Genomic DNA, 27,835 nt, shown 5'->3' with positions numbered 1-27,835 from the left:
TTATGCGAAACCCCAAAAAGTGCATCGTCACGGCGTGCGTCGTTTTCGTGCGCGCTTGCTCTCACCAGCCACATCTATCGCGCGCAGTGAATGCACCGTGACACAGGCGCTTTCTCGTTCGGCATGATCGGTTTTGGGCGGTGATAGCAAACTTAACAAAAACTAAAGAAAAATCACGAGCCATCCCACTCTGTGAAGATAGATGACCAGCGAAGCTGTTTAGCAGCCGACACAGACGTGACACATAATTTTGAACAAAGAACACTTTTATTGCCTCTATCGGTGGTCATCGTGACGAAAGGTACGCACACACACGCCGAGGACTATCGCCGCCCCGAGGAGCCGGAGGAAACTAGACACGCGCAACGGGACCGCCACCCGGCGGAAGGAAAGGAAACTAGGCACGCAAGTGCTTGTCATGACGACAAAGGGAGGGCGTTGCGAGCCCTCTCTGAGTTTTTGTTTACGCACACGATAAATCCACGCAACCCTAGTCATAAACAACTTCGCTGCAAAAAACAAAAAAACAAAAAAAAAAAAACGAAAGATTAGGGACAGAGATTTTTTTTTTTGTTTTTTGGCGTTGCTGTAAACCAACTCATGTTTACAAACAAACCGGAGCGCCCCTAGCGGACGCCATCGGCGCCGCGCATGCGCGATGGGGGTGTGGGCAAGAAGCTCGCCGTCGCCCATAAAGAAACCATTGATATGCGATGTTGTCGGCGTCGGTGTCAGTCCCCGCGCTCTTTCTGGCGTTGGAATTGTTGATTCTACGTCCTCTTAACGATGTCTGACTACTTGAGCATCGTCAGCGAAATTACCGAGGCTCGTTACACCACAAAACTTCGCGTGAATCATCTGACATGCGGCGATTCATTCCGCGTGGACGCCGCAGAATGTACGCTAAAGCCTGATTCACATGATGAGATTTCGCTCGCAATTTTCAGAGCGACGTCGCTCGGACTGCAAAAGTGTGAACCGTAGCTGAGATGTCGACGTGGATACTGAAAATCGCAAGCAGAATCTAACCAAGTGAATCAGGCATAACAAGTCGGTGATGGCCACTGGTAACAATGATCAACATCTCCTTGTATCTACTGTTTACGTCCAGCCTGCTTACCAACCTTCAAACTTAAGTCTTTTGAGGTCTGCACTTACTTCTTATCGCAAGTACCGGGCCCACGTTTGGTCTACGGGCCGGTGTCCTCTAAGAGAGCAGACGACAAGCAGAAACGTTTGAAAGAGCAGACGACAATTCGAACAATCAGGTGGCCGTTTGAACTTGAAGACGCACTGAACGTAGTCCGCAGGTGGTCCGTACAACTTGACGGTTTTCCGGCATTCATGTTGGAACAAAACAAATAAATTTGATAACCAGAAGTATCCGTGAATTCAACCCGAAATGCTTCCCGCCCAAGCAATTGTGGTCCGACGGCGTCTGGTTTTCCCTTTTCTCGGCACATATCCAGATTCTCGGACGAGCCGAGCGCATGAAAACTGACCTTCAAATCTTTCTCGACACTTTTGGTACAGCCCCAGTCGCAGCATTTTGATGAGAAGGAAGGTTTTTGTCTGGTTCCTTTCAAAACCACGCAGGAATACACGTCTCACATGGGCACTTCCGCCCAGAGCCCCGGACCGGAAGTGGGTCCGACGCGCCACCACCGCGGCGTGACGTAACAGACAACTTTTCTTGGCAGTGGAAGGTACGTCCCGCGTCCCCTCTCCCATTTTGAGTGTACGCAGGCTCTCCTCCTCCCCCATTGCCGGGGAGAGGAGGAGAGCCCGCGCACACTCAAAATGGCAGAGGGGACGCGGGCCTGTACCTTCCACTGCATTGCCAAGAAAAGCTGTCGCGGAGTATAGTTTGAATCCATCGGTTCGTATAGTGTTAGCTGCGTTCAGACTTGTTTTCGCCGACAGCGACAGAAACGCGTTGCTCATCACGTTGACGCTTTTCTTACTGCGGTATTCCTCCTCCGGCGTTCTCCTCGGCTCATACGCACCGGTTTCATTGACTGCGGAGAGATAATTCGATGCTATAGAGGGGCATGCCACGTAGTGCGTCTCCAAAAGCTGTCGGTGAATATGGTCGCTTTGCACACCCGCCAGGTTGCAGCCGCCATTGCTGACGTTCTCTTCTCTTGCCGAGATATTGAGTCCCAGAAGCGGGCGTTGACCAGCCTCCACAAAGGCTCGTCCACGCTGGGGACGATGATGCGTTGGAATCTAAAATCTGGGCCTTCCGGCCTACGACTCCGTTTTTATCTCGCTAATGGTGATTTTCGGCCCTGTGCCTAGCGCCGCCGCGCAGGAAAAACACGCTCGAGCCAATTTTTTATTTTTTTTTTAAATTTCAGTCTTTTGTGACGATTGGAATGGCCAGAGGAGAGCTTTGACCGCCAAGAAGTTTGGAGGTCCTCCTCCGATCCATAGAGTTGTTCTAATGTAGGCTAGAGGTCCAGCTGGTGCTAGTGTGCGGTTTCAAATTGAAGCATAAGGCAAACATTCCCAAATTGACACCCGGTAATGTTTTTTAAAGGGAAAAGGTTGGTGTATTTTTTTTTCCGCGTTGGATAAAAAAAGCAAATATTACGAAGCCTTTTTTTTTGTAATAGATAGCTTGTAACGTTTTTCAGTCATGTAGATGAAATATTGGTCAGTTAACGTTTCTTTTTAAATTAAGGAATTTAAATACCGGGCAAATAATTGGTTTATGTACGCATTTATGTCAATAGTCCGACAAGCGCAAAGAGGGCACCCGCGCTTTTCTGCAGGGGAGTTTACGTGCCTAAGTACTGGAGGCCATCTCGAAAATCAAGAGAGATGATAAGAACTAGGCGCACTAACACAGTATCAGAACCTACCCGTGCACGTTTACGGCCAGAATAAAGGGCAAGTGAAGTAATGAGTGCGATTTGCAATAAATAACATTAACATCAAAAGAAATGGCTTATTTTCCCGTTCAACAAAAAATGAGGGGAGACCGAAGTTTCATTCACTGTGCCGCTCATGTATGGGTGCAAAGGCAGGTTTGTTCTAGCGTTCAAAATATCATATCTGCATGCTCATAAACTTTGGATTTGGGGTAAAGCCGGAAACCTCTGTTCTCCGGATATAATCAACCCAATAATAATAAAGAAAAAACCTTTAATTGTCCGCGTAGTTTTTACGTTTACACGTTTTAACCTCTCGTGAATCGAGGTCATATTAATGGCATATAATTTTCGCCGATTATCAATTATGGCGTCATTGAGAAATTCCTGCGTTCTTTCCAACTCTTACACTTGCAATGATTCCTCACTTGTATCTACATACTTGCTGTGGAACATAGGATATGATACGAAATACTGTGAAGCTATACAGGACACGATTTCACTTTTGTAATGTTATTAAAGTGATCCACTATTTGCTGCGAAGAGACAAAATGCACGCGCGTTTTCGTACAGGGAAGCACAGGAGCACCGCAAAAGTGGACTGGTTATTGTCTGCTCCAGTTTGAAACCGGAAGTCTCATAGACACTAGCGTCAGTTGAGCCTCTCGCGGACATTAATATAATTCCACGCTCTGAGCTACTATTGGACCCGATAGTTGCGTCACGTCAGCATTCGGCGAGGATTCGGATCCAATTACACGCTTCGTATCAAAAGAATGGCGACCGCCAAAGTTGCTCGAAGAACTTTTGAAAATTGTCCATTCCGCGCATGACTGGGATCGGCTTTCTGCGCACGCCTTTTACTACGCTACATGGGCAAACGTTTTAGATATGACGCAACCGTAAAATACCAGCAAACACCCGAAGATGTCAAAAGTAAGCTGGAAATAGACACTTTCCGAAATACAGTCTGGCAACTTTGATCACCATCATCTCAGTGCATGGCATATACACGTCAAGCTAATGAAGGTTTTCTTGAGGTTGAGGAAGGAAGGAGTTCAAGGTACGACCATGCGGAGTAAATATGAGGCGTGCACTTTCGACGAGTGAGTACAACACGACACACGAATTAGATGCAGCGGCTGCGTAAGCGTCTATTTCAGAGTTTGGTTCATGCAATTTCTTGGAACAAGTTTTACTCTAAAACCTATGAAGGGCAGATATTTAATTAATGATCTTATTACTCGCCCCTTTCCACTGGTCATTTACCGCGTTCACACCATTGACACTGGAACAAATCAAGGAAGAAATATAAGCTGATCGAAGAGCCGTCCGTGTCGTCCGTGTCGTTCTGTGTTTTGTCCCTTGTCCGTATCCCCAGTCTCGGGTTTACAACTGTGCAATTTACACCAGCTAGCCTGCACCCTCACCATTGCTTCATGGCCGATTCTCATCTGTTATTGACGCGCGAAGGCGACGGTGCCCGATGAAATAAACTTTCCTACCCGCCGTTGGTTTGTTTAAAGTGAAACTGCTTTTTGAGCCAGCAGATGGCACTGAATTTTGAAGACAAACTAAAGTCGCCATAATCGCTACCAATATCACGCGCCCTGGTTGCTGCCTGCAGGGATGACGACGCTGAACGGCAAGCGATGGTCGGACAACCGAAAATTCGCCCTCCACATGCTGCGTGACGCCGGTCTGGGAAAGAAGGCTGCTGAGGAACACGTCATGGTAAGCCTGTTTGCGGCTTACACCTTCCTAATATCTGCCTGCATACACAACGCAATCAGAGCCTCTTGAGTGTGCACCCTCGTGGGTAAAACTCAAACACGCGTGTCGGGTTGGGCATTTTAGATTTGCCTCAAAAAATATGTATAATAGCGCCAGCGGCTACAACAAAGCCGCTGTTAATTGTTTTTAGAATTTAGTTCTTTCCACAAACATTTTTAAGTGGAGCAAAAAAGTTATACTACACTTTGGCTGCTTCATTTCTGTACAGAGTTATTTTTTTTGGTTGTTTTTTTTGTTATAAATAGGTAAAAACAAAACCACTCATATCAATATGTTTCTATAATAGTAGTATTATGCACGTGTTTTTTTGTTTTTTTGTCTAAACTAAACATTTTCAGCATTTGTAATACTAAAATTACAAACCTCGTGCTTTGACGCTTTGATGAAATATTTGTAGCCTTGTATCATAGGTGTCATCCCATATGTTGCTTACTAAATACTCTATACCGACATTTTAGTGCATCTGCTGTTGGCTGTAGCACTTCGGTTTATAATAATAATAATAATAATGCCTTTATTTTTCATCCGGGCGATGTGGGAGGTTGGGGAAAAAAGCTGAATGAATCAGCTTGACGAGCTCCCTCCTCCCCAGAAATTATACAATGTAGAAAATAAAAATAAAGCAGCCAGTACAGCACATCGCGCAGAAACACTTTGTATAAATCATACCAACAAGCTTTTTTTTTTTATGAGATTTTCTTTAAACATTTCACAACCATAACATTGCGATACTCACAACTTCACACTCGTGTTAGAAAAGAAAAACTTCAGATCTTTTTTTGATGTAGATTCTAGTTGTATGTCGCAATTATTGCAGAAATTGAGCAATTTTGGGAGTTTGCGTTGCATCATTTGTTCTCCATAACTCGTTTTACACGCATAAATGTTCCATATGTCGATGCTACGTGTGGGATATGTGATTGTTTTTTTACATAAACAAGCTAACTGAGTAAGAAAATTCATGTTGTTTTTGCTTCCTGTTTATAGGTTATACTTAAACGAAATGCATACATATTATGAATGTTCACTATGCCATGTTTTTCAAAAAGCGGTGCAGAAGGGTGATCATACGGAACGTTATCGATATTTCTTAGCATTTTCTTCTGCAGTAAATAAACCTTCTGCAAATTTTGAAGGGTCGTGTTTCCCCATACTAGATGACAATAATTTATATGCGAATAAAATAATGTGTTATGTACGAGAAGTTTCACTCTAGTAGGTAAAATTTGGCGATGAATATAAGTTAAACCTATGATACTCGATAATTTTGGTACGACGTAATTTGTATGTTCTTCCCAAGTCATGCGTTCCGTAAAAACTACTCCAAGGGTTTCGAAGGCGCTGACTAATTCTATTTTTGAATCAAACAAATTAATATCTTCATAAACGCGTATATTTTTGTTTTTTGGGCGAAATAGGACAGCTTTAGTTTTACTTGTATTTATTTTTAGCGCGTTACTCAGAGTCCATCTTTCCAATTTTACAAGGGTAGCATTTGCTCGGGAAATTAGTTCAGAGGGTCTTTTTTCGGAAAACAACAATGTAGTATCATCTGCAAAAATAACAAATTTTGCGACGTTATCGATGTTTACTATATCGTTCAAGTATATGTTAAATAAAAACGGACCCAGGATACTCCCTTGCGGTACACCTGATAAAATTGGTTTTATATCGGAGGAGTGACCATCAAGTTGTACAAATTGCTTTCGACTCCCTAGATACGATGTTAACAGCGCTAAACCGTTTCCACGAAAACCATAAATTTCCAGCTTTTTTAATAGTAAGTCATGATTCAAATAATCGAAGGCTTTTGTAAAATCGACAAAAATTGCAAGTGATAATGTTTTGTTTTCAAAACAATTTAGGATGAATTCTTTCTGTTCTAAAAGGGCGAGTTCTGTTGACCGACGTTTTCTGAACCCGAATTGCGCGTCATTCAGTATAGAATGCTTATCGCAGAAATTAGACATTCTAGATAAAATAATCTTTTCTAGTCCCTTCGAAAAAACAGGCAATATTGATATAGGCCGATAGTTCCCCATATCGTTTTTGTTCCCTTTTTTATACAAGACGGTGACTCTTGCTATTTGCATTTTTTTAGGAAATACGCCTTCAAGTAGGCAAAGGTTAAAATATAAGCTAGATATGGCGATATTAAATCTAAAACATGCTTTACGGGCTTAATTTTGATACCATCTGCATCGCAGCTTCCACTGTTATTTAGTCCTAGAAATACAGATGTCACTTCAGTTTCTATTACAGGGCTTAGGAAAAAAGACTTATTATTTGGTCCTGACATATAATTTAAAGCATCACTGTCAAAATTGCCTCTGTTGAGGTTGACAAAGAAGTTATTAAATTCATTAGCTAAGCAGCTTCCCCTCCATTCTTGATTGTTCAGACAAATTTTCGCGATTGGTTTTGGTTTACACGAGCGATTCAGTACTGTGTTCAATTTTCTCCACGTTGCATCCGCCTTATTTGCGCACTTGGAGAAAATGTCGCCAAAATAGTTTGCTTTTGCACTTCTAATCTCTTTTGTTAGCTTGTTGCGATATTGTTTGAACGGTTTGAGGAAATCACGATCACGCGTTTTCAAGAACTTTTCATATAATCTATATTTCACTTGAATTTTGTCCAGCAACTCTGGGGTGATCCAAGGTTTCCGGATTTTTTTTGACAACCGGAGAAGCCTATAGGGAAAGCATTCACTATACAGTTTTTGAAACTTAGCTAACAATATATTATAGGCACGATCTGCGTCTGTTTCTTGAAATATGTCACTCCAATCAAGGGAGAGCACTTTTTGCCTGAAGGTGTTTAAGTTGTTCAATGAAATATCTTGAAAATATACTGACTCAGCTCCTTTACCGTTCAACGTGTTTTTTCTTAAACAAAAATAGATACCATGGTGGTCGCTTATGTCTGTACTTATTACTCCTGCCAAAAAATGAGACGGGTGTAGGTTAGTTATAAACAAATCAAGTAATGTAGAACATGTAGGAGTAATCCGGGTAGGTGAGGGGATCACGTTCACACATCCAAATTGTTGTAAAAGCTGTTCCAGGTTTCTTTTCGCAGGGGTGTCTGCAAGCATGTTAATATTAAAATCGCCGCCCATAATCAAGTTGTATTTATTTTCATTTGCAAAACTCAAAATTGACTCAAGAAAATCAAAAAAGGTTTGAAGTTTCCCTTGTGGAGGCCGATACACAACGGCTACCACATTTCGATTTATGCACAAAGACAGAATTTCATAATCTTGGTTTACACACGAGTAATTAGACAGTATTTCGCATGAAAAATTCTGTTTTACCATCAAAGACACACCACCGCCCCGACCGGAGGTTCGATTTAGAACAAAATTGTTGTATAACGGTAGATTAAACATATGATTATCTTCGACATACCAAGTCTCGGTTAACATAATCACGTCGAACGACAACTTGAATTCACTAAAAAGCACTTCAAGCTCGGATATCTTGTTTTTCACGGATTGTGTATTTATGTGAAAGAATTTTAATGATTCAGCATATTCTCTTCCACATACACTCTCAAAATCTGATGGCACAATGTAAACCGGAGTTGCCATGATCGGGGTTTAAATAATATACTGACAGGTGTCAGCAGAATTTACACAATCTCATCCAGGTCACTTTCACTTCGCACAATGATGGCTCTTTCTCCGTCTTTCTGTCGAATGTATATCTTTCCATTCTTGTGCCAGACATATTTGTAATCATGATTTCGAGCCCAGTCCTTGGTTGCCGTGAGTAGAACTTTGTTTCGCTTTGTTAAATTTTCCAGAATAAAGCAATAAATCTTCAACCTGTTCAGTTCACTTTTCTTTGCAAGAAATGCATCTTTCACTGATTGCCTTGCAAAACGAACAATGATACCCGGCACCTTATCTCTGGCTGCAGGCAGCCTGTGTATCGAAACAACGTCAGTCACGCTAAGTTCCGGAACATTTATTTTTGAGGCCACGTCATTGACCTTCGAGAGAAGATCTTCATTTTCAGATACGGGAATTCCATGAAACTCGAGATTTAATTTTCTGCTCTGCCATTCAAGCTCATTAACGTCCTGCATAAGTTTAATTTATTTCAATGAAAATATTTATATATGCATTTTAAATATTATGACAAATTCAATTTGGAGAGTTTTAAAGCCCGTTTTATTAAATGATGCCATAATTTGTTACTTTCTTAGATTGTCCGTTTATTCGCAAATATGTTGACTTTCTATTCCCTTAATCAAAGTTTGTGCTTTTTATGCTTTATTTTTAGTGGAAGTGGTTAAACTCACATCAATGGACCCAAATCCCGAAAACGGGAGTTTCGCAGGTTGGCTTTGCTGCGAGGCGATTTTGGCCTAAAATGCTAAAGGAGTGGCGTTGCATGCGTTTAGGAGGTAACGGGGTGGCGGGAGCTAGCGCTGGAGAGGGGAGGGAGAGGAGAGGCTTTTGTGAAGGTGCCGCCATTAGAAGACAAAATGTCTGCGCCCGCGACCGCTCCCCCCCCCCCCTTTTTTTTTTCTTTTTCGTCTGGCTGCGTTTTTTTTTTCCGTTTAATTTGAGTTAGGGCACTTGAGTCGGGGCTCATATTGTTGTTTATCTCAGATTAGTATCTAAAATATTTTGGTATCACTTATTTTGTTTCCGTTTTTCTGCTTGTCGTGTTCTTTCGCTCCCGAAGAGTGCACGACTGGATCCTAACGGCCGTTGAAAACCGGAAGATGAGATCTACAACTCGTAGGCCTGGTGTTGCAGCTAGCATTCCACACCCCTGCTTGAGCGTTTAGGTTCGAAGTTGCTTGTGTCAAGTTTTCTCAATGGCTGACATTCACAGACTTGGTGGAATCTTTTTATCCTTATAAAAATTATTATTTATTTATTGACTTTGATACCCCCAGGGCCCAGGGGGCGTTACAAGTTTTTAAAAAATACACAAACAAAACGTACAATAAAAAATAATTAACGTAGTGCAGGAGTAGAAAGGTGTTAAGATATGGCGGTTTAGAAGAATGAGCTGTCTTCAATAGTAGCGATCGAGTGGGGAACGCGGTTACAATCTGAGCTGGTCTCGGGCAGGAACGAATCAAGAATCATATTTGTGCTGCAATAGGGATTGGCATTTTAGACTGGTTATCAATGCGCAGTAGAAAATGTGTGAAGGCTGTGAAAGAAGTTTGTGCTGCAATGATGAGTTATAAAATGCATTTTTATAGAAAAGGGGAAGACGCGGTATCTTTTTTTTTTTTTCGAAATTGTGGTTCAGACACCCCAAGATTCATTAGTGAAATGCAAGCGAGCCGAAAATAATTAGAGAGGATGAAATGCGATGATCAATTCTGGACGAATTCTATGGCATCAATAAGAGTACCATGAGCCGGGTTCCACATAGCGGACTGGTATTCGAGTTGGGGCGAATGAGTGGGCGATATAAAACAACTTCAGACGAACGCGCTTCAAAAAAATTGCGACTTAAGTAGCCGAGGGCGCGGTAAGCGTTGCTTCTGACGTAGGTGACGTGGGTATGTCATGATAAGTTATTAGTTTCGTGAGCACCGAAGTACTTGTACGAGGTGACATGCTCTAGTGGGACACCGTTAATGTTTTAGACAGAGGGTTCGGGGGCGATTAAAATACGGAAATGTGTCATACACTTACATTAACTAAAAGTAATAATCGTTAACCATGTAATACACCATGTAAAGAAATTGTCGAGGTCAGGTTCGAGAAGTGAGGGATGACATTGGTCGATTATTTCCCGGTAAAGAACACAGTCGTCAGCAAATAACTTTATTGGTGACTGAATGTCAACGAGAAGGTCGTTATTATAGAGTGAAGAAAGCAAAGGGCCTAAAACAGCACCCTGAAGGACGCCAGACTTCACAGGAAAAGGAGATCTGGCACAATTATTATCTCTCACAAATCGTGTGCGGTTAGTCAAAAAGCAATCAATTACTTTGATGACGTGAGGGTTAATATTTAATGTGCTGATTTTAAGGAGGAGTAATTGATGGGGTACATTGTCAAACGCTTTTGCGAAGTTGAGAAAGATGCACCCAGAAAACGATCCACGGTCAAGACCTGAGGCTACATGAGGAGTAAAATAGAGAAGCTGCGTTTCACAAGAATAATGTCTCCGAAAACCGTGCTCAAATAGTCTAAAATAAAAATTAGACTCGAGCAATGACACAAGATTTTATTATATGACATTATCTAACATTTTTTTTTCTGTTACCTGTGAAGAGGAACCACCTTGCCCACCTTGGAATCATATGCCACTGTGGAGCACTGAATAGACTGCGTGAATATGTGCGATAAAAGGACAGATAAATTGACTTCAGAGTTTTTGAGAAACTTCGAGTTTATTTCATCTGCTCCACAACAAGAGGAAAGCTTGAACTTTTTGATTTAATTTAAAATTACCACAAAATCAATAACACTATTATTCATTAGAAAGAACTCGAGGTAACGTACTTGTGCCACTGCGTGTACACAAGGATCTAAAAATGACTTTGAAAGAGCGTGGTTTAGCACAGCTCAACATTCTTTACCGCGCATGATGTGATCACTTGAATCCACAAGAAATTGTTTTCTTAGAAGGTTTTATAATCGTACTAAGGTGTGACGGGTTACAAGCGAGAATCGATAGAAGGATATTGTTAAGAAAAAATGTGCTTAGCCTTTTTGATGGCAATGCAATAACGGACAAACTTTCTGGGTTTGCGCACCAGCGCGTGGGAATGTTTGAGCGTTTGGCCAAACTGAGTAGCCTTTTTTTTTTAGCAACCTTTTTTTGGGCTGTCGCGAACCCCGGGGAAATTTTTATTGTCGAAAATTGTACAATCTGCTAATCAAGGACGCTATATTCATATTTTTTTTAAATATTCTCCAGTTATGCTTAACTGTGCTATCTGAAAAACCAGGACTTTGACTTCCAGCAAATAATTCAAGTTCTTTGTTTATTAGAGTGCAATCTCCTTTTTTCTAACCTCCGATTGTCTGCGACTTAGGGATTTGATGGGCAACCCACCCGGTTGGTTACTAGGATGTGCATGAAGAAATGGAAAATTATGACAGTAAGTGAACAAGGTCAGGTGCCGTCGTAAGCACTAAGTCTAATACATTTGTCGATGTTGGACCATATATATCTGGTGGGTTCAGAGACAAGCTGAGTGAAGTTAAAATCTAAGCAGAGGATTGCAAAAGATATCTCGACTGACGTTGCACAGAGAGTACGACCGGTAGCAAAACAATTTATTTCAGAATGATTGAAGGAAGCCAGACAAAATAACGGAGAAAATGGGAGCCCTCATACTAAGCTACTAAAGACATCATGTAATTGGTCACATGTTTCGCTCGGTTGGGGGTAATATACCCAAAGTAGTATATTTTGGCAAGCGAGCTGAACACTAACACAAACAAGTATCATAGGGAACCTGAGAACAACCATATTAGATGCCAGGTCTCTAGTTATTGCAATTAAGTCACCTCGCCTCCAGTTTGGACATCCCGATCATAGCGGTAAATAGTGTAATTCTTATTGCAGCAGTCGAAAAGTTCAGCATCTCCTATTTTCGCAGAAAGCCAAGTTTCTGTCAGAACAACAACGTCAGCCGAACAATCATCAAGATTAATCAGTAATGCATCACGTTTATTAACGATACTCCTGATATTATTGAATGGAAGTGAGAAGTCACGGCCAACGTTGTTACAGTAAGCGGTCTTTGTTAAGGTAAAGTCTATCAGCACCTGCAAGCGCGGAATCAGAGGAGGTTTCAGCTCTTGCTGCGCACTTTGACTCAAGTTAACATATGGAGTCTGTAGCCGACGAATAAACGTAGCATTTTAATGCGAAAGCATAAACTGGTCCCATGAAGCGAGCCGACGTCATCAGTTTGAAGCGCGCCAAACGGCACCTTAAATCCTTTCTCCAAGTGAAGCTCCCAGCTATGAAACCACGCAAAAAGCCTAGACAACGGCACCTAGTTTCCCCGATCCCGAAGGAGCGGAGTAAAGGTGATGGATTTCAGCTTCGGTCCCATTGGCTGGCGCGCGTCGACGAGGCTCCCATTGGCCGCTGCGCGTCAGTTTCAACGACCGCCGCCCCATGGCGCTGCGTGACCGTGCCGCGAGCGCGCATGTAACACGAAGCGTCCAAGGTCAGAGCTGCGAGGAGAGCTGGGAAAGCGCTCGCACGGCCGACGCAAATGCGCCGCAAACGAAACACGCGAGCGGAAGAACGGCACGCATGCTTTCGCATTCACAACTCATAAGAAGTGCTCAGGTGTACCTCGAGCCTTTTACTGTTCATATATCATTTATTATAACGTATGATTAACTGTTGGGCGCTCTTTTCCAAATTCAAACAATTTTTTCCGCGAGGTTCTGGTCGCCCTACAAAAGTCTTCGTTCACGAATGCCCCTGATTTTCTTAGTGTTTTTTTATGCCAGACCAGATTGCTTTCCCTAAGTTGAAACAAACAATAACTGGCCTACATTTCACAGGATCAAATCTTCCTAGTCTCTGCGCGCGGAAAAACCGTCCTTACTATAGTTTACCAGTGTAAATTTAGGGCGGCATTCAGGGTCGCACAAATTTTGTCTTCGGACCCTGCCCTCTCTTGAAGGCACTGTCGGAAATACCATCCAAAATTAGAAGTCGTTTATTATTATTTTTTTTTGCGTGAGCGATATTTATAGTCGCCAAGGCGTCGGTCCAAGACCGCTACTGGTTGGCTATGACTCGCACCCGATTACCCTTGAGACGAGCGAACACTTCTTTCTGCTTCGTAAAGACTGCGTAGGCGATCTGCTGGCGAGGAGAAAATTTTGCAAATTTTACTTCGTCGAGGGATGTCATAATTTGTTCGTGTTTCACATTCAACTAAGCACGCAATGACCTTATTAAAGAAAGCTGCTCATTGTATTATTTCCCAAAGTCCTCTGTAGGGGGCCGGGATTCAATTCTATGTGACCAGACATAAAGAGCAGCTTCATTGCATGAACAAACGCGCAGGTCAAAGAAAACGTGTGGGCGCAAAAGTAAGAACGCGTAAACATTACTTGGCCGTTTGCAATAAAGGAAAAAGGCTGAATCGAACTGCACCACAGAACGGTAACGTTTTATGTGACCGTTGTGAGTTTTTTTTAAATTCCCGCGCGAGGTCATGTGGCTGTGACGTCATAACCCTATCGACCAATCAGGATTTTCCCGTCACGCCACCGACGCGGGATTTTCTGCAACGCGAGCTCCTCAACGCTACGCGTTAAAATTGAAAAATAAAGTAGTTTGTGTAGAGCGGCACGAGAAGCTAAGGTTCAGGTTGAGTGTTGCCGCTCATACTTTCTCACACTCCGATTCCCGCAGGAAGAAAGCCGGCAGCTGCTGGAGCGGATCTCCGATACCGGAGGCGCCGCCCTGAACGTGCAGGAGTACGTGCTGCCCAGCATGTCCAACAACGTGGCGGCGCTGGTGTTCGGCAGTGGTCTCCCCTACGACGACCCGAGGCGCAAGCGTCTGGACTACGTGCTCAGCGAGGCCGTGGCTGCCTTGGCCGCGGGCTCCTTCGTTACCGTGCTCCCGGCCCTGCTGGACAGGATGGCCGGGAGATTGCCCTTCACGCGCCTTGGGACGATCCGAAGGACACTGCGACAGCTGCTGGACTTCATCAGGTTAGGGAGTAGCTCCATAGAGGGCTGAAAGTGTGTTTCAGATTTTATGAAATAACCTATTTACGACATAACCGAAATACAAAATAAAGCATAAACATTTTCTATAGGCTTCTTCTCACGTGAGTCGTTCAGCAAGGGTCACTCGACCCTGACGACACCGTAAAATTACTGTTGTAGGAGAGGGGTGGCCAAACTGAGGCTCGCTAGCCGCATGTGGCTCTTCGCATGTCCAAGTAAGGCTCGCGGCTCCTTGGCAAGCGTACCGCCCCTCTCCCCATCCCGAAAAAATCGTGAGGAGAAAAATGCAGAATTAAAGACAGGTTGCGTTATATTCGAGACAACATGACAGATGCTAAGCCCGAGTCGGACCCGCCTAGATCAAACGACAAAGAATATCTTGCCAAGCTTCAAGTACTTGGGATAGATTCCTTGCCTCTGCTTAAAGGTATGCGAGAACTTATGTCACGTTTCGCGTTTCTGACCAATAATATTGTGGTTGACGTGTGAACAGGTGGTTTTCCAGCAATCAAAAACATTTTACTACATCTAGGAGTGCTCGAAGTACAGGGTGTCTCAAATAGCGGCCAGGCTCTTTAAATCGTTCGCAAAAATCGATTTCCTAACCTATCGCGCTACAATTTCGCGCAACGTTGCACACAGGTGATGCATCTTTTCTATAAAATTTGCAAAGAGCAAATTTGTTACCTGAGGAAAAAGTAAAAAAAAAGAAAAAGGCTTAACTCCTATGGAAATGCGGCGAAGCCACCACTCTTCAAACAATAGAAGGCCTTTGGCACGGGAGGCAAGAGATGGCGCAAGCGGTTGCGACGCCAACTGCCGCCAACGAACGAGCGTACGGCACCGAGAGCCGGCGCCATTAGCAGGCGGTCTTTTCGACTGAAAAGCGGCGCGCGTTCCGCAGGCGGCGACAGTCTCAGAACCAAGAACAGGCGCGGTCACGACAGGGAACTGCAAATCAAACGACATAAGTAGCCCCCCCCCCCCCAAAAAAAAAAAAAATAAATAAATAAAAAAAAAATAAACTGACAAACTCATTTTTTAGTCGATTATGTGTCCATTCAATGTGTTTTATTAGTAAGGATGATAGAATCATGCATTGGCAAGTGACATTGAAAAAGCTCGCGCCGCTTTTGAGTCGAAAATATCGTCTGCTATTTGACGCCGGCTCTCTGCACCACTCGCCCGTTGCGGCAGTTGGCGTCGCGACCACTTGCGCCATCTCTTGTTTCCCGTGCCAAACAGCACCCTATTGTTTTAAAAAAAGTGGCTTCGCTGCGTTTCGATAGAAGTTAAGCCATTTTTCTTTTTTTTTTTTTTTTTACTTTTTCCTTAGTTCCGTTCGCTCTTTGCAAATTTTATAGAAAAAACGCACCACCTGTGGGCAAGGCTGCACAAAATCGTAGCGCGATAGGTTAAAAAATCAATTTTTTGCGGTCGATTTAAAAAACCTGGCCGCAATTTGAGACACCCAGAACTACAGAGTGTCTCCCCCAAAAAATGTACAGATTGTTTTGTTATGCATATTTACCGCAAAAGTAAACTACACATTGCTAAACGCTCATTCTCCACCCAAATGTGGCGTTATATTATTAAAAGGTTATGAGTGAGTTCATTCAATTTTTATGCAAAAATGGTGGTCGAATACACATAGCTGAATAAAGCAATTTACCAAGAACGCCGGGCCCCATTTTTGTACTGAAATGCTTAGAATATAAGTTAACTTTTGAATAAGGAAACGGTTAGTACTGAAACTTTTGCATCGGGTTTGGACCGCCAGCAATACCCCTTGGAAAATTTGGATAACGTAATTACACTGTCGAAAGTGTCATACAAGCGCATCGTAGCATGTCATATTATGTAACAAAACATAACGGGTAGGGTGACGTAAGTATAGTGAATCCATGATGAATCGTGATAGATGGGATGACGTACTCAGGATGGATCCATGATGGATCCACCATGCTTACGTCACCTACCCAGATATGACTTGTCCATTGTACGATATGTTACGATATTCTTCCATGTAGCTTTCTCCATCATAATTATGTTATCCAGATTTTCTTACAGTGTACAATTGGGCAGACGCTAAGCGTTAGACGATGTGTGGTTTAATTTTGCGGTGAAAAAAAAACAAAAACAACGTAAATATTTTTTGGACACGCGTATGCTGTGCTTGAACCCCCAAAAGACGAAGGGCTGAAAATGTTCATTCGGTCTCAGGAAGCTCCAAGGATCTGGCAGCAGGTTTCAAAAGCAACGTGTCAATACTGAACGAGAAACATCCGTCGATGTTCAGACCAACGTACTGCTGGAATACTGATTAGACAAGAAAGGCGCTAAAGTCAACAGAGCTTGCGACCGTGACGGACGAACACCTAACTGAAGGTGAAACCTAAAGCGGGTTTAGAACTCGATGCCACTGCTTTAGGACTGGTCTTTAACTTATTCCAATGTTTCACAGTCTGTATCTACAGAGGCATAAAACATCTGATTTTCCCCAATTATGTCGAAAACAGATGGTTTGTTTTATACTGCTGATGTGCAGTGCTCCACACTGTAAGCACAAAAATAATTTTGAAATTTAAAAGCGCCCAAAAAAGACAGGAGATAAGAGGAAGGATTGTGCCTTGTGTTGTACTACCTCTTCGTCTACAGTCCTTGTTTTTTTGTGAGACTTTTACATTTCAAAACAATGAACAAACTGGCTCATTTATCTACTTTGCCACGAACAAGGTCATTGGTGTATTGAGTGACACTAAATGTTATAGCTTAAATTATTTCCCCAATTGAGATCTTTACGGAACTCTGTTGATTTTTATGGCAGTTGTTCAGTTTTAAGAGTAAAAGAGGAGAAAAGTGGCGATCGCTTGTTTCCGCTAGCAGTGTCGCAATGTGTGCCTCTCTTGCTTGAGCCCCCTCGCAGACTGCAGTGTTGTTAAATATTACTAAAGAAGGCAATTTTGTGCAATCTTAACCGCGGAAATAGTTCCCATTTTCGGCAGCTGACGCCATTTATTTGCATGTATTCACATTCCTTTCCCGCGATTTGCTCATGTTGCCACTACCTTAATGCTCCCCAGTGTCTGAATGCTTTCCGACCCAGAACATGTAAATACGTGTTTCATCACAAACTAAAGGAGAAATATTGAGGTCAGAAAGCGTCTTTTTTTCAACGTACTTTTCTCAATTTCTGCCATTCAGCTTCGCCGTTTCTGAGTTTGCAGTGTATCTGTCTTTCCCTAACTTAAACGGTTATTTATACCTAGCCTTGGCAAAAACTGTGTTTGCGTGTGAGTGCTGCACGTGCGTGCGCGCGTGTGTGTGGGCATGTGCGAGTGCATGCTCGTGTACGTGAGTGTGTTGGTCTGTAAGGGCAGGTGTGCATTTCATACTTTTTTATATTCAACCACCATGGCTTTTTGACCTGCATGCCACTACATTATTTGCTTTCGCGGGCCACACTCAGCACGCAGGTCGAGGAACACCTAGCAAGCGGAGATGAACAGAAAGATCGAGACTTTATCAATGGGTACCTCGAGAAGATTAAGGAACATCAGGATGAACCCAATTCCAGTTTTAACAGTAAGTGTACAGAACATTACTACCGGTGCATCTTTGTTAATATTGCGCCATCCTAAGTTTTCTCTCTGCACGGAAAACACTGATCATCCCTTTAGCCTGTTTCTTGTGCTACCATATAGGGCTAAATCACTCACCCTTTCCAAGAATCTCGTCAGTCTCAGAGAGACAAGCAACGAACAATGTTCCCAGATACGCCATCTAGATATTGTCAAAAAGATTTCTTACTCGACATGAACTCTGACAAAAAAAAAAAAATGCGGAGTGAAAACCTTTTACCTTACCATAAAAATATATTTTTTGTCAACGAACAAAAACACAGTGTCCGTAGACTCTGTGAAACTGACCTACAAAAACAGTCTTGTACTACACAGTCTAAAATCTGTCCAAGTGCAGGCTACCCTGCTGTGCATGACCACAACATACTAGAACGCAATTCGCGGCGAGAAGTTTCGGTATCGCCGCCTGGTAGAATTTTTTCCCAACCCAGAGTGAGGACGTTTCAGCTTCCTTCACTGGTGCGACCACGTGCAGTGAAAATTCACTATGAAAATTAAAACGTAACACCTTGGGTACGACGTGCAGTACCCATATAGTGAGAAGAACAGAAGCAGCCCTAGCGAGCTTCTTACCGCGAATGCATAGTAAACTAAGTGTACTCCGCTTCAGCAGAGCACACTGGAGAAATTGTTGCTCAATATCAAATAACACCTAGTCACTTTGGAGCTACGGGCCTCACTTTGACACCAGCAATTCAACGCCTTGCAGCGAACGAGACTCTCTGGAGGGTCGTAATCTACGACATTTATGTAGGCAATGGACCTTTTGTAGAAATACGCGGTGCGCATGCGCGGAGTATTTGATGCGCCTGGGTTCGAGAGTATCTAGTTCTAAACAATCCGCCATCTTGCTTTTCTCGCCTTTGCGCGCCTTGGAGACCATCGAGACTCAAGTTTTGATGTTGCGAACAAGGTGAACACGAGCCATCGTACTGACGACGCTTGTTCTAGATTACGACGTGCACCGCAATCATGCCGGTGAACTGTGTAGCCTTCGGCTGTCGGAACTATTATCGCCCGGGTTGTGGAACTAGCTTTTTTCGCTTCCCGTGTGCTAAGCGTCATCCCGTTAAGCGGGCAGCCTGGATTCGTGCCGTCAGGAGAGTTGACAAGTCCGACCCCTTGAAGAACTGAAAGCCGAGTCAGCTGTCTAGACTATGTATTTTATTACAGGTAAGTTGACTTGTAATTTTTGCAAGCGATAGAGCTTTGCGAAGTGCGGCGATGATCACAGCCGGCGTTAGACAAGGCACACCCGGACCATGTTCCTACACTGTTTAGCTACTCGCGTCCACGGCCGGCAGCCCTCGGTCGGTATCAACGCTGGTCCTCCAGATCATCAACCCAAGGTGAGAACCTTTTGTTGGCAATCAGGTCAGCTGAACACGAAGAAAGAAGGACACGAAGGAAAGAACTGGACAAAGACAACGCTGACTATCAACTGAATTTTACTTTGTCTTCTTCCCTTTTTTTCTTACTTTTTCTTCGTCTAACGGAAGAATAAACACTTATAAAAACCTTTTACCCTAGTATTCAACGGGGTGTGGCAGACCGCAATCTTCTCCTTTTTCTTCGATGGCCAAGGCCTCCAGCACTTCACGCGCGAAGTTCTTGTTCCTTTGAAGGACGGTTATGCTGGTGAGCTCGGCATCGCATCCACAAGTCCGGCAATGAGCTGACAAATGTCCTGCTGATGTGCTTCTCACCGAGGCTGCGTGCTCCCTTGCTCTATCATTTATACATCGGCCAGTTTGGCCGATGTATAAATGCGAGCAGCGAAAGAAAACTAAGAGCAGCAAAAAGAAAACGAACCGGTACCACACAAGAAGCCTAACGTGGACGTTGTTTTCTCTACAAATACTCTCCAACCCAGTGCGCCTCAGGTTCGTCCCATAGGTGGCAGCACATATTCGCCAAAAGGTCCATTTATATTCCGCTGAATTGGTCGTGGTAGTGTGGCATGACTGAATCGCCGAATTGCTGTACAAAGACGACAAGCGCCGTGACGATGCGCTTTTGATTTTAGGGCTGTCTGATTGGCACCATAGGATAGTGACGTCGGCTGCGCTCGAAATTAAAGTGAACCCGAGTTTATAATGTCAGCCCTGCCTCTAGCGGGCGGCGCATCCGTCCCGACGGCACGCGTGAGCAGCCACCTGGCCATAGCGACAACACATGTCGCTCTTGATGGACGCCGCGGTCCGATTCTATGTGCACAAACCATGCGAAGCCCAAGTTCGTCTGCTTTTCTTTTTTTTTTTTTTTTGCAGGGGCTGTGGTGTCGTCACAACGACGCCGAGCTCTGATTGACTCTGATTAAAGGTTAGTGGGTAGACCTCAAAGCCAGCTGCCTTGAGGTATCCAAAATAATGGGGTCGCTGCCGAGCACAATGAGCACGAAATCAGAAACATATGGTTGTGGTACTCGAAAAAAATACGAAGACAGGAAGGTATGCACGACGTTTTGGGCTGAGGCCCGAAACGTCATGTAGGCCTTGAGATCTGCTCACTATCCCTCCTTCAGAACCAATCAGAGCTCGGCGTCGTTCTGACGTCATAAGAAGCAGACGAACTTGAGCTCCGCATTGCTCCGATATCCACCGAAACAAAACAAAAACGGGCGTGCGCCTTTTCGGTGCGTCGCTGCCGACCGAGTCGAAAGGCCGTAGAACTTCCCGAAGGCTATATTTTGCCGATTAAATTCCGATTAGTCCCAAAGTAGCAAACTCTTGCAGCAAATGTTCGTACGCTTCTATTCAATAAAGGGAGTTATTCTTGGAACGTCGCCGCTTCTGTTCAGCTTTCTCTTCTTCAGTTCGTTCCATTCACCTGCGAGGCATTGTAAACACTGCGGCACATCCAGTGAGCACCTCGTTCCACGACCCACGCATACGCCCTATAGAAAGAGGAGAACGTAACATACAAACTATCGCTTCGCAAGTCTCCCCCTCAGCATTGGGGTCAAGCGTCCTGCTCGACATGTTGGCGCCGTGGATTCAAATTATCCTCGAGGAACGTTCGGAATTTTGTTCTCTCTTTTTACAAGGGCGTACCATATTGATTTACAATTTTTGTTTACCAAAGATACCTGTCACTTAGAGGTCTCTACATGTGCCCATTTTCTCGCCAGCCTCCCTCTGTATCCGAATGCATTTGTACCACCGGTCTGGCAGCCTCTCCATGGCCTGCTGGAACCCCTTTTTGGGAGTGCCTCACTCCCGCACTTAGACATCTGCTTCCAGCTTATCAGTGACCGCGAAATGGCTTCCTCGCAGATGTTTTTTCGTTGCCCCAATAGGCGATAACCACTGGCGGCCAGGTCAGGTCATACTCATGCGTAACCCAACGTCCGATAGGTCGAACAACGTGTCATAAAGACGGCCGAAACCGATCAGGAGCCAGTAAATCACTGCGCCGCGTGCATTCACGTGTGATGACCGGCGACTGGTGAGGTTCGGCCGTCTTTTTCGCACGTTATAAGACCAGTCAAATGCATAGTAACGCACGGGTATAACCCGACCGGGCCTCCAGTAGTTATCACATGTTGTATGGTATGCAGAAGCACCCTGCGAGGACGAACTTTTGTGGTCGTTCATAAGCTGGAACGCTTCAGGTGTGAGTGCGATGCACTCCAATAAAGTGGTTCCAGCAGGGCATGAAGAGGCTGCCACACAGGCGGTGCACAGCATTCGGCTACAGGGGGAGTATGTCGAGATGGTGGAAATGTGAGCCGACCACTGTGTGACCGGCTTCTTCAGCATAAACAAAATAAAATGTAAATCAATATGGTGCGCTCCCGGTGATGTATACCTTTATCACTCTCCCGTGCGTGTGGACGTGTTTTGTGTTACTGACTCGAATTTTCAATGCAGGCTTCTGAAAAAATGCCCGCCCCTGGAACCTCTTTTCACACCTTTGTCACACGAAAGAGTGAAATGCCCGTACCATCGAATGACTTTATCCGACTGGCCAGTCAGCGCCCTCGACTCCACCGCGGTGCACGCACGACGCTCGCAGGGTTGCGAGCGGGTTGAACATGCGATAAAACTGACTATAAGCTTTACCGTGTGGCAGGGCTACAAGTAGGCAGAGTTTTTCAAGAATGACCGAAGTACTGCTGCAAAATATTCTCTTGTAAACTTTATAGCCCTTATTAAACCGGCGGTGTTTCGAGCTATCCAAACTAAAACTCATTTTCGTAATACCCTGGCTCTACTCTTCCCGGCATGCTATATACAATGTTTTAATCCGAAATAGCTATAAATAAAACACCAAATAAAGATGAAGGCAGCACCAGCGTTAAAAGTTTCCCGCGTTCTCCAGTTGGGTGACGCCACACGTTGTGTACATTTTTAAGTCGAGCAGGCAGTTTAAGATACACTGCATTTGTGTGCATTTTCGCATCGTTTTGCTGCCATTTGCCTCCCCTACTTTAAGTTCAAACCACCAAACTTCTCGTAATCCGTCGGAACCAAGCAGTACTGCCCCTAAGCTACATCTCGCGTAAAAATTTCGCTGTTGCCAGTATATCTTGTCAGCCTTGCAGACCAAAATTAGAAATGTATAACCTTTTTGAAGAAAACAGCCAACATGATTGCGACTTGTAATTTGGGTTATAGTTCAGATGTGTCTAGATTGATGTATTGAACCGATTTTGAGAGAAATCATTGACTCAGAATTTACAGGTCAGGGATTATCGGACGCTCCAAAATCAAGGATATTGTATTTTCAGTGGAGCACCTGATCGGAACCGTGCTGAACTTCTTCGGTGCCGGTTCGAACACGGTTGCCCTGAGCGTCCACTGGCACATGTTGAACTGCGCCATGAACGCGGACACAGTGCAGTCCCGGATCCAGAAGGAGATCGACGACGTGGTCGGTTCCGAGAGGCGGCCCAGCTGGGCGGACCGGACACGGATGCCCTTCACAATGGCCACCATCTGGGAGATGTACCGCTGGAGGACCATCAGCCCTTTGGGCATCCCACGGGGGTGAGGACCGCGATGCGAGGCGGAACTTTAGCGACGGTGCACCGCAATGCCTTACGAATGGCGCCTGCAAAATTCTGTTGCGGGTTAGTTTAGACAGCATGAAGTCATTCAGCCCCAATGGACGTCTGGTTTCACGGCTGTACGTGAGACATTTTGCCAGCGCTGGACGACTGCTAGTCTGGGGTCTTTAACGTACATCATGCAGGAGAGATACACGACCGCACGACGGCAGGATGCTCTTTATTGGGGCTGAAAGTTGGACACTTGGAGAGAAAGTTGATGAAATCGCGAACCGCAGCCGTGCTGCAATTGGCCAGCGTCGAGGTCAATCGCGGCGCCGTCCAATCGCGGTAGTCGGTGATCTCGCCGACTTTTTTGTCGAGTGTTCACCTTAGAGTCTCACGCTAAAACGCTCAGAAGTGAGCATTGAACAAAGGATTCCGGCCTGGTCCGTGCTAGCTGCGGTAGCACACTCGCGGCTGTTCATCCCCCCTATAGGAAAGGAGCGGACATCACTCGAGTTCCGACCAGGGTGCCCCTAGCGGCAAAGAGATCGTTTTCATCGGTAGGACTTATATAGTCGCTGCACTCAGGTTACGCTCGCTCAATTTTTGCGTCGAGCAAAAAGCTTGCGGAGTTTGTAAGAGACTGTAATCACGTCGTAATAATGACGCGCACACTAGTCCCGTGCAATTCGTCACCACTGCTTCCCTACGAGTAGACGGCGACAACCGCTAAGTGGCAGCAAACATGTCAGAGAGCCAGTATTACGGGGGATATCCAACAGCTCGATCAGGTCACGTGGTTTATGAACCGCGTTTGCAATACGAGGTGCAGGCGACGAACGCGTCGGTCGTCCGTGAGCGTCTCTGCCTTTCTGCCTTTTTTCCTCCTAGCCATGCGATAACGCAGCGCATGCGCACTCGCAGCCAATCTCCGATGGAGGCGTCCGCCATAAAACTGCAAACGTTCCCCATGGTTTCAGTGGACCCTCTCTACAATCTAGGCTCTCTACGAACAACAGGGGACAGAGGCGACACCGCCGGCCTGCTCCTTTCCTATGGAGTCCGGCAAATTCCGTGTTTAAGTAGGGTTTGGGCAACGGAAGTGGAGATTCTTTGATTTTTCATTTATTTACTCCTTCTCGCGTTGTTGAGGCTGTAGCAGGAGTGGTACGAACACAAAACACAATAATAAAGATGTGCCATCAGACAAACACAACAGTCTTGGCAACGCTCTGCTGAACCGTGATGTAGTCAAATATTTTTCAGTGAAGCGAGGATGCTGGGTCATCAGCATCGCCAGACAACGACAGCAGCAAAATACCATCAGCAAGATGACTTGGAAATCACAGCAAAATAAAACCAGTCACACCACTAAACCAAAAAAAAAAAAAACGACAAAACGGCAAAAGGATTTGAGAGTAAAATGTATTATTTGTAGCAGAAAACTCTCTAGTTGACAGATAATGTGATCTTGTTCGTTGTCATTTCAGGGATTTTCATTAAAAGTGCTGGCAAATTAATCTCGGGGGTTGAATAGACTTTTACCTTTTCAATGAGGTTTTTAACCAAGAATTTCTGAAGACTTGAAACTCTAAATAATGATTTCCATATCAAGGAATGAAACTTTTGGGCGAGGCTTGCAAATGCAATAAGCCCGTCCTGTCTGTCATCTCAGAGCGTTTATTGGTTGCTTTCTTCTAGGGCCACAGAAGACACTCACATCCGGGGCTTTTCGGTTCCCAAGGGAACAGTGGTCATTGCCAACCTGTGGGCAGTCCACATGGACCCCAAACTTTGGACGAAACCCGATGAATTTGATCCGACGCGGTTCATGGACGAAGAAGGTTGGGGCATCCTCGCCAAGCCTGAATACCTCATCCCTTTTTCTATCGGTAAAGATCAGCGTACTACTTTCCACAAATAACCAAACACTAGTGGATATGTTTTTATTCTGCCTCTGTGTCGGGGTAGCAATTCTTAGGAAACCAAATCCTCTGGCGCAGTCAGGTGTCTTGCATTCAATATACGCGAGAAGTAAACCTGTAAACCTTACTTTTGAGCAAACAATTAACTATAAATTATAATGCAATTAAATGCAAAGGTGCAAGCAAGCTTGACAAGAATGACTTTCGTCATTCTTGTCAAGCTCGCTTGCACCTTTGCATTTAATTGCATTATAATTATAACCTTAAATTGCAAGCTTCACCCTTGTTGGTGTTAGACTGGTGGCAGCTGATAAAACCCGTTTGCTCTACTGACGTCTAACCCCTGGTTAGCTCAGTTGGTAGAGCGCTCCACCTGTAATGGGGAGGTCCCGGGTTCGATACCCGGACCAGGCGGATTTTTTCGGTCGCTCACCAGTCACCTAGCTGTGTTTGGAGATTTATGTTTGCCCTTTGTCCCTCTTGTTCCCCTTCTCCAGGGTTTACTTTCGTCAATTAACTATAAGTTTTTTTTTTTTTTTTTTTTTGGGGGGGGGGGGGGGCGGCGCTGTAAAGCGGTTATGTCTCTTTATATTGACCCTGAAATCCTTATGCCGGCTTATTGGAGCTACCTTCTATTACCTCCGTGATTTGCCTGGGCTTCCAATCAGCGTAAAAAGTTAGCACTGTCGGCAGGGTTACCGAGCAATGAATATTTTTATTCCTCAGTCTTAGGCGAGGCGAGCTATTCCGTAGTTTCCACGGAAAACAAACGATAGCGGCATAATATCCATCGCCGGACTTTGTTTTCTCATGGGGATTTCTGACTCGAAGAATCACGTGGATTGTTTTGCATCGCAATGCAGCTCGGAATCATTTAGGCCGTAGTTACAGAGCTCCACGATTAGACAGGAGACACGTTGTTCGCTGCAGACATAATAGGCAGTTTTGGAGAACCGTTTTCGGCACATCCGATACATTGGGCCCTCAGGTACGAACTGCGCAAATGAGCCTTCTCAGGCAGCGCATGCGCAGTCGGTACCGGAGGGCCCATCGTACCGTATCGGATGTGCAAAACGGTTCCTGTTGCCTCAAACTCCCTACCGACACTAGTATCTGAGGATAGGCATCAATCATGTTCGAATCATGCTTATTTCTTACCTATGTCTGCGTCGAACATTTCTGCAGATAGTTTTTGTATGGCCAATATGACATAATGCAAAAAAGAGGCACTCCTGATACACGGTCTCCAGACTGTCTTTCGTATGATCAATACGCGGAGTGACCGCTGCTTTGGAAAGCAATAAGAAACGATACGCCTTTCTTTCACGTAGGTAAACGCATGTGCCCCGGAGAAACTCTGGCCACCGTCGAGATCTTTGTGTACCTGACGAGCTTGCTGCAGAAATTCAGGGTCCTTCCCGAAGAGGGCCACAACGTTTGCCTGGACACCGAGACGACGTCCTTCAACATCCCCAGACCTCAGAAACTGCGATTTCTTACCCGACATTAATTAGGAAAGGGGGAAAAAATGTGATGGGTAACTAACTAAGCTTGTTGGTGATCGTTAAACATGATGACAGAAAGTGCACGAAAGGAAACAACTATAAGAATAAACGCGATAAAAACAGACGCTGGCTCACAACTGACATATTTGAGCGTCTGGAACGTATCCTCGCACCGTAAAACGAGCCGTAAAAATCGGCGCCTGCTAGAGAAGTTCTCAAATTGCACCGAATATGAATTTATACTCGTGCCACACGGGCAACTCGAATGCCATTTACAACGAATGACATTCGTGTTATCGACGAATCGGCTCGCGATCTGTCGCGCGTGGAATGCCCCACGCTGGAGTGTCGCGCGCTGATTGGCCGATCGTTCAAATGTCATTCGTTGTAAACGGCATTCGAGTTGCCCCTGTGGCACGGGCATTATTAGACTGTGCATTCTATTTGGAGAAATCATAAAGCAGAGCTCACTTCCTTTGAAATTTAAGAGTCACACACTTTCCAGGGTCAATGGTGGTCGTGTTTGCAGACGAACAAGTTAGCGATGGCTGCAACTAGTAGCGCCATCTACCGATAGGAGCTGCGAGCGGACGGAAGAGTGTGTCATCTGCTCGCTGAGCCTATTGGGAGATGGCGCCAGAAGTTACAGCCATCGCTAACTTGGTCGTCTGCAGACCGTACCGCCAATGGCCCTGATAAAATTGTTGCTCGATTTTTTTTTTTTGTTTTACACGAAGGCAACAGCGCTTTAAAATTTGACCGGGCAAAATGCAGGGTTCGGGCAAATTTTGACCTTTTTACGTCGATATTCACCATCTTTTGCCGCTCGTTTCATAGTACCAAAATATAGCTCATAAAAACTAATTAATGAACTTTTTAGTGCAAAGAATCTTACGGTTCCAATTAGAAACAAGCTGATCAGTGTCATCGAAAACACCCAGATCAGTCAATTTTGGGTATGAGGATGCGCTATGCACCAACCAGCGTCCCTGGCGTCATGCCGCTGAGGTGGCGCTGCTATCGGCACACCCTAAGTAAAAATTGCGTCATCAAACACGTTTTTGTCGCATATACTACACCCCAAAACTTCAGTTTGTCGTACAGCCCACTGACGTCGAACAGACGACCCCAACTTTTTCGAGGGGCTTGATAACGGTGCGATATGACTTATTAAACTGCTAAAATACGTATCAAAGAATAAAAAAAAAAAAACACTTGGTTATTGCAGTAGGGCTAAGAAATCTGTGATTATATGCTCGTATTAAGTAACAGGTGCCTTATCTATTTTAATAAGTCGTACTACTTGAATGTCAAGCCGCTCGTGAAAGTGGGTACCGTCGGTTCGACGTCATTACGTTGCACGTCGAACGGAAGTTTCGGGGTGTCTTATACGGG

The 27,835-nt window shown here is 44.6% G+C and overlaps 1 protein-coding gene across 1 annotated transcript in view; it reads left to right on the top strand.

Annotated features, from left to right (window-relative positions):
• Positions 1-26,500, top strand: part of LOC115318000 (cytochrome P450 2F3) — a 32,689-nt gene extending 6,189 nt beyond the window's left edge. The window contains exons 4-9 of the mRNA XM_040212881.3: positions 4,504-4,610; positions 14,051-14,355; positions 17,843-17,958; positions 22,747-23,005; positions 24,712-24,902; positions 26,267-26,500. Of these exons, the coding sequence (XP_040068815.1) occupies positions 4,504-4,610; positions 14,051-14,355; positions 17,843-17,958; positions 22,747-23,005; positions 24,712-24,902; positions 26,267-26,445 (1,157 nt within the window). The 3' untranslated portion in view covers positions 26,446-26,500. The remainder of the gene's footprint in view (positions 1-4,503; positions 4,611-14,050; positions 14,356-17,842; positions 17,959-22,746; positions 23,006-24,711; positions 24,903-26,266) is intronic.
• The last annotated feature ends 1,335 nt before the right edge of the window (positions 26,501-27,835 follow it).

Source organism: Ixodes scapularis, unplaced genomic scaffold (assembly GCF_016920785.2).
Source record: "Ixodes scapularis isolate PalLabHiFi unplaced genomic scaffold, ASM1692078v2 PGA_scaffold13__105_contigs__length_92229423, whole genome shotgun sequence".
Lineage (NCBI taxonomy): Eukaryota > Metazoa > Arthropoda > Arachnida > Ixodida > Ixodidae > Ixodes > Ixodes scapularis.
Note: the sequence above shows the minus strand (reverse complement) of the source record. Positions and strands in the feature narration are given on the sequence as shown.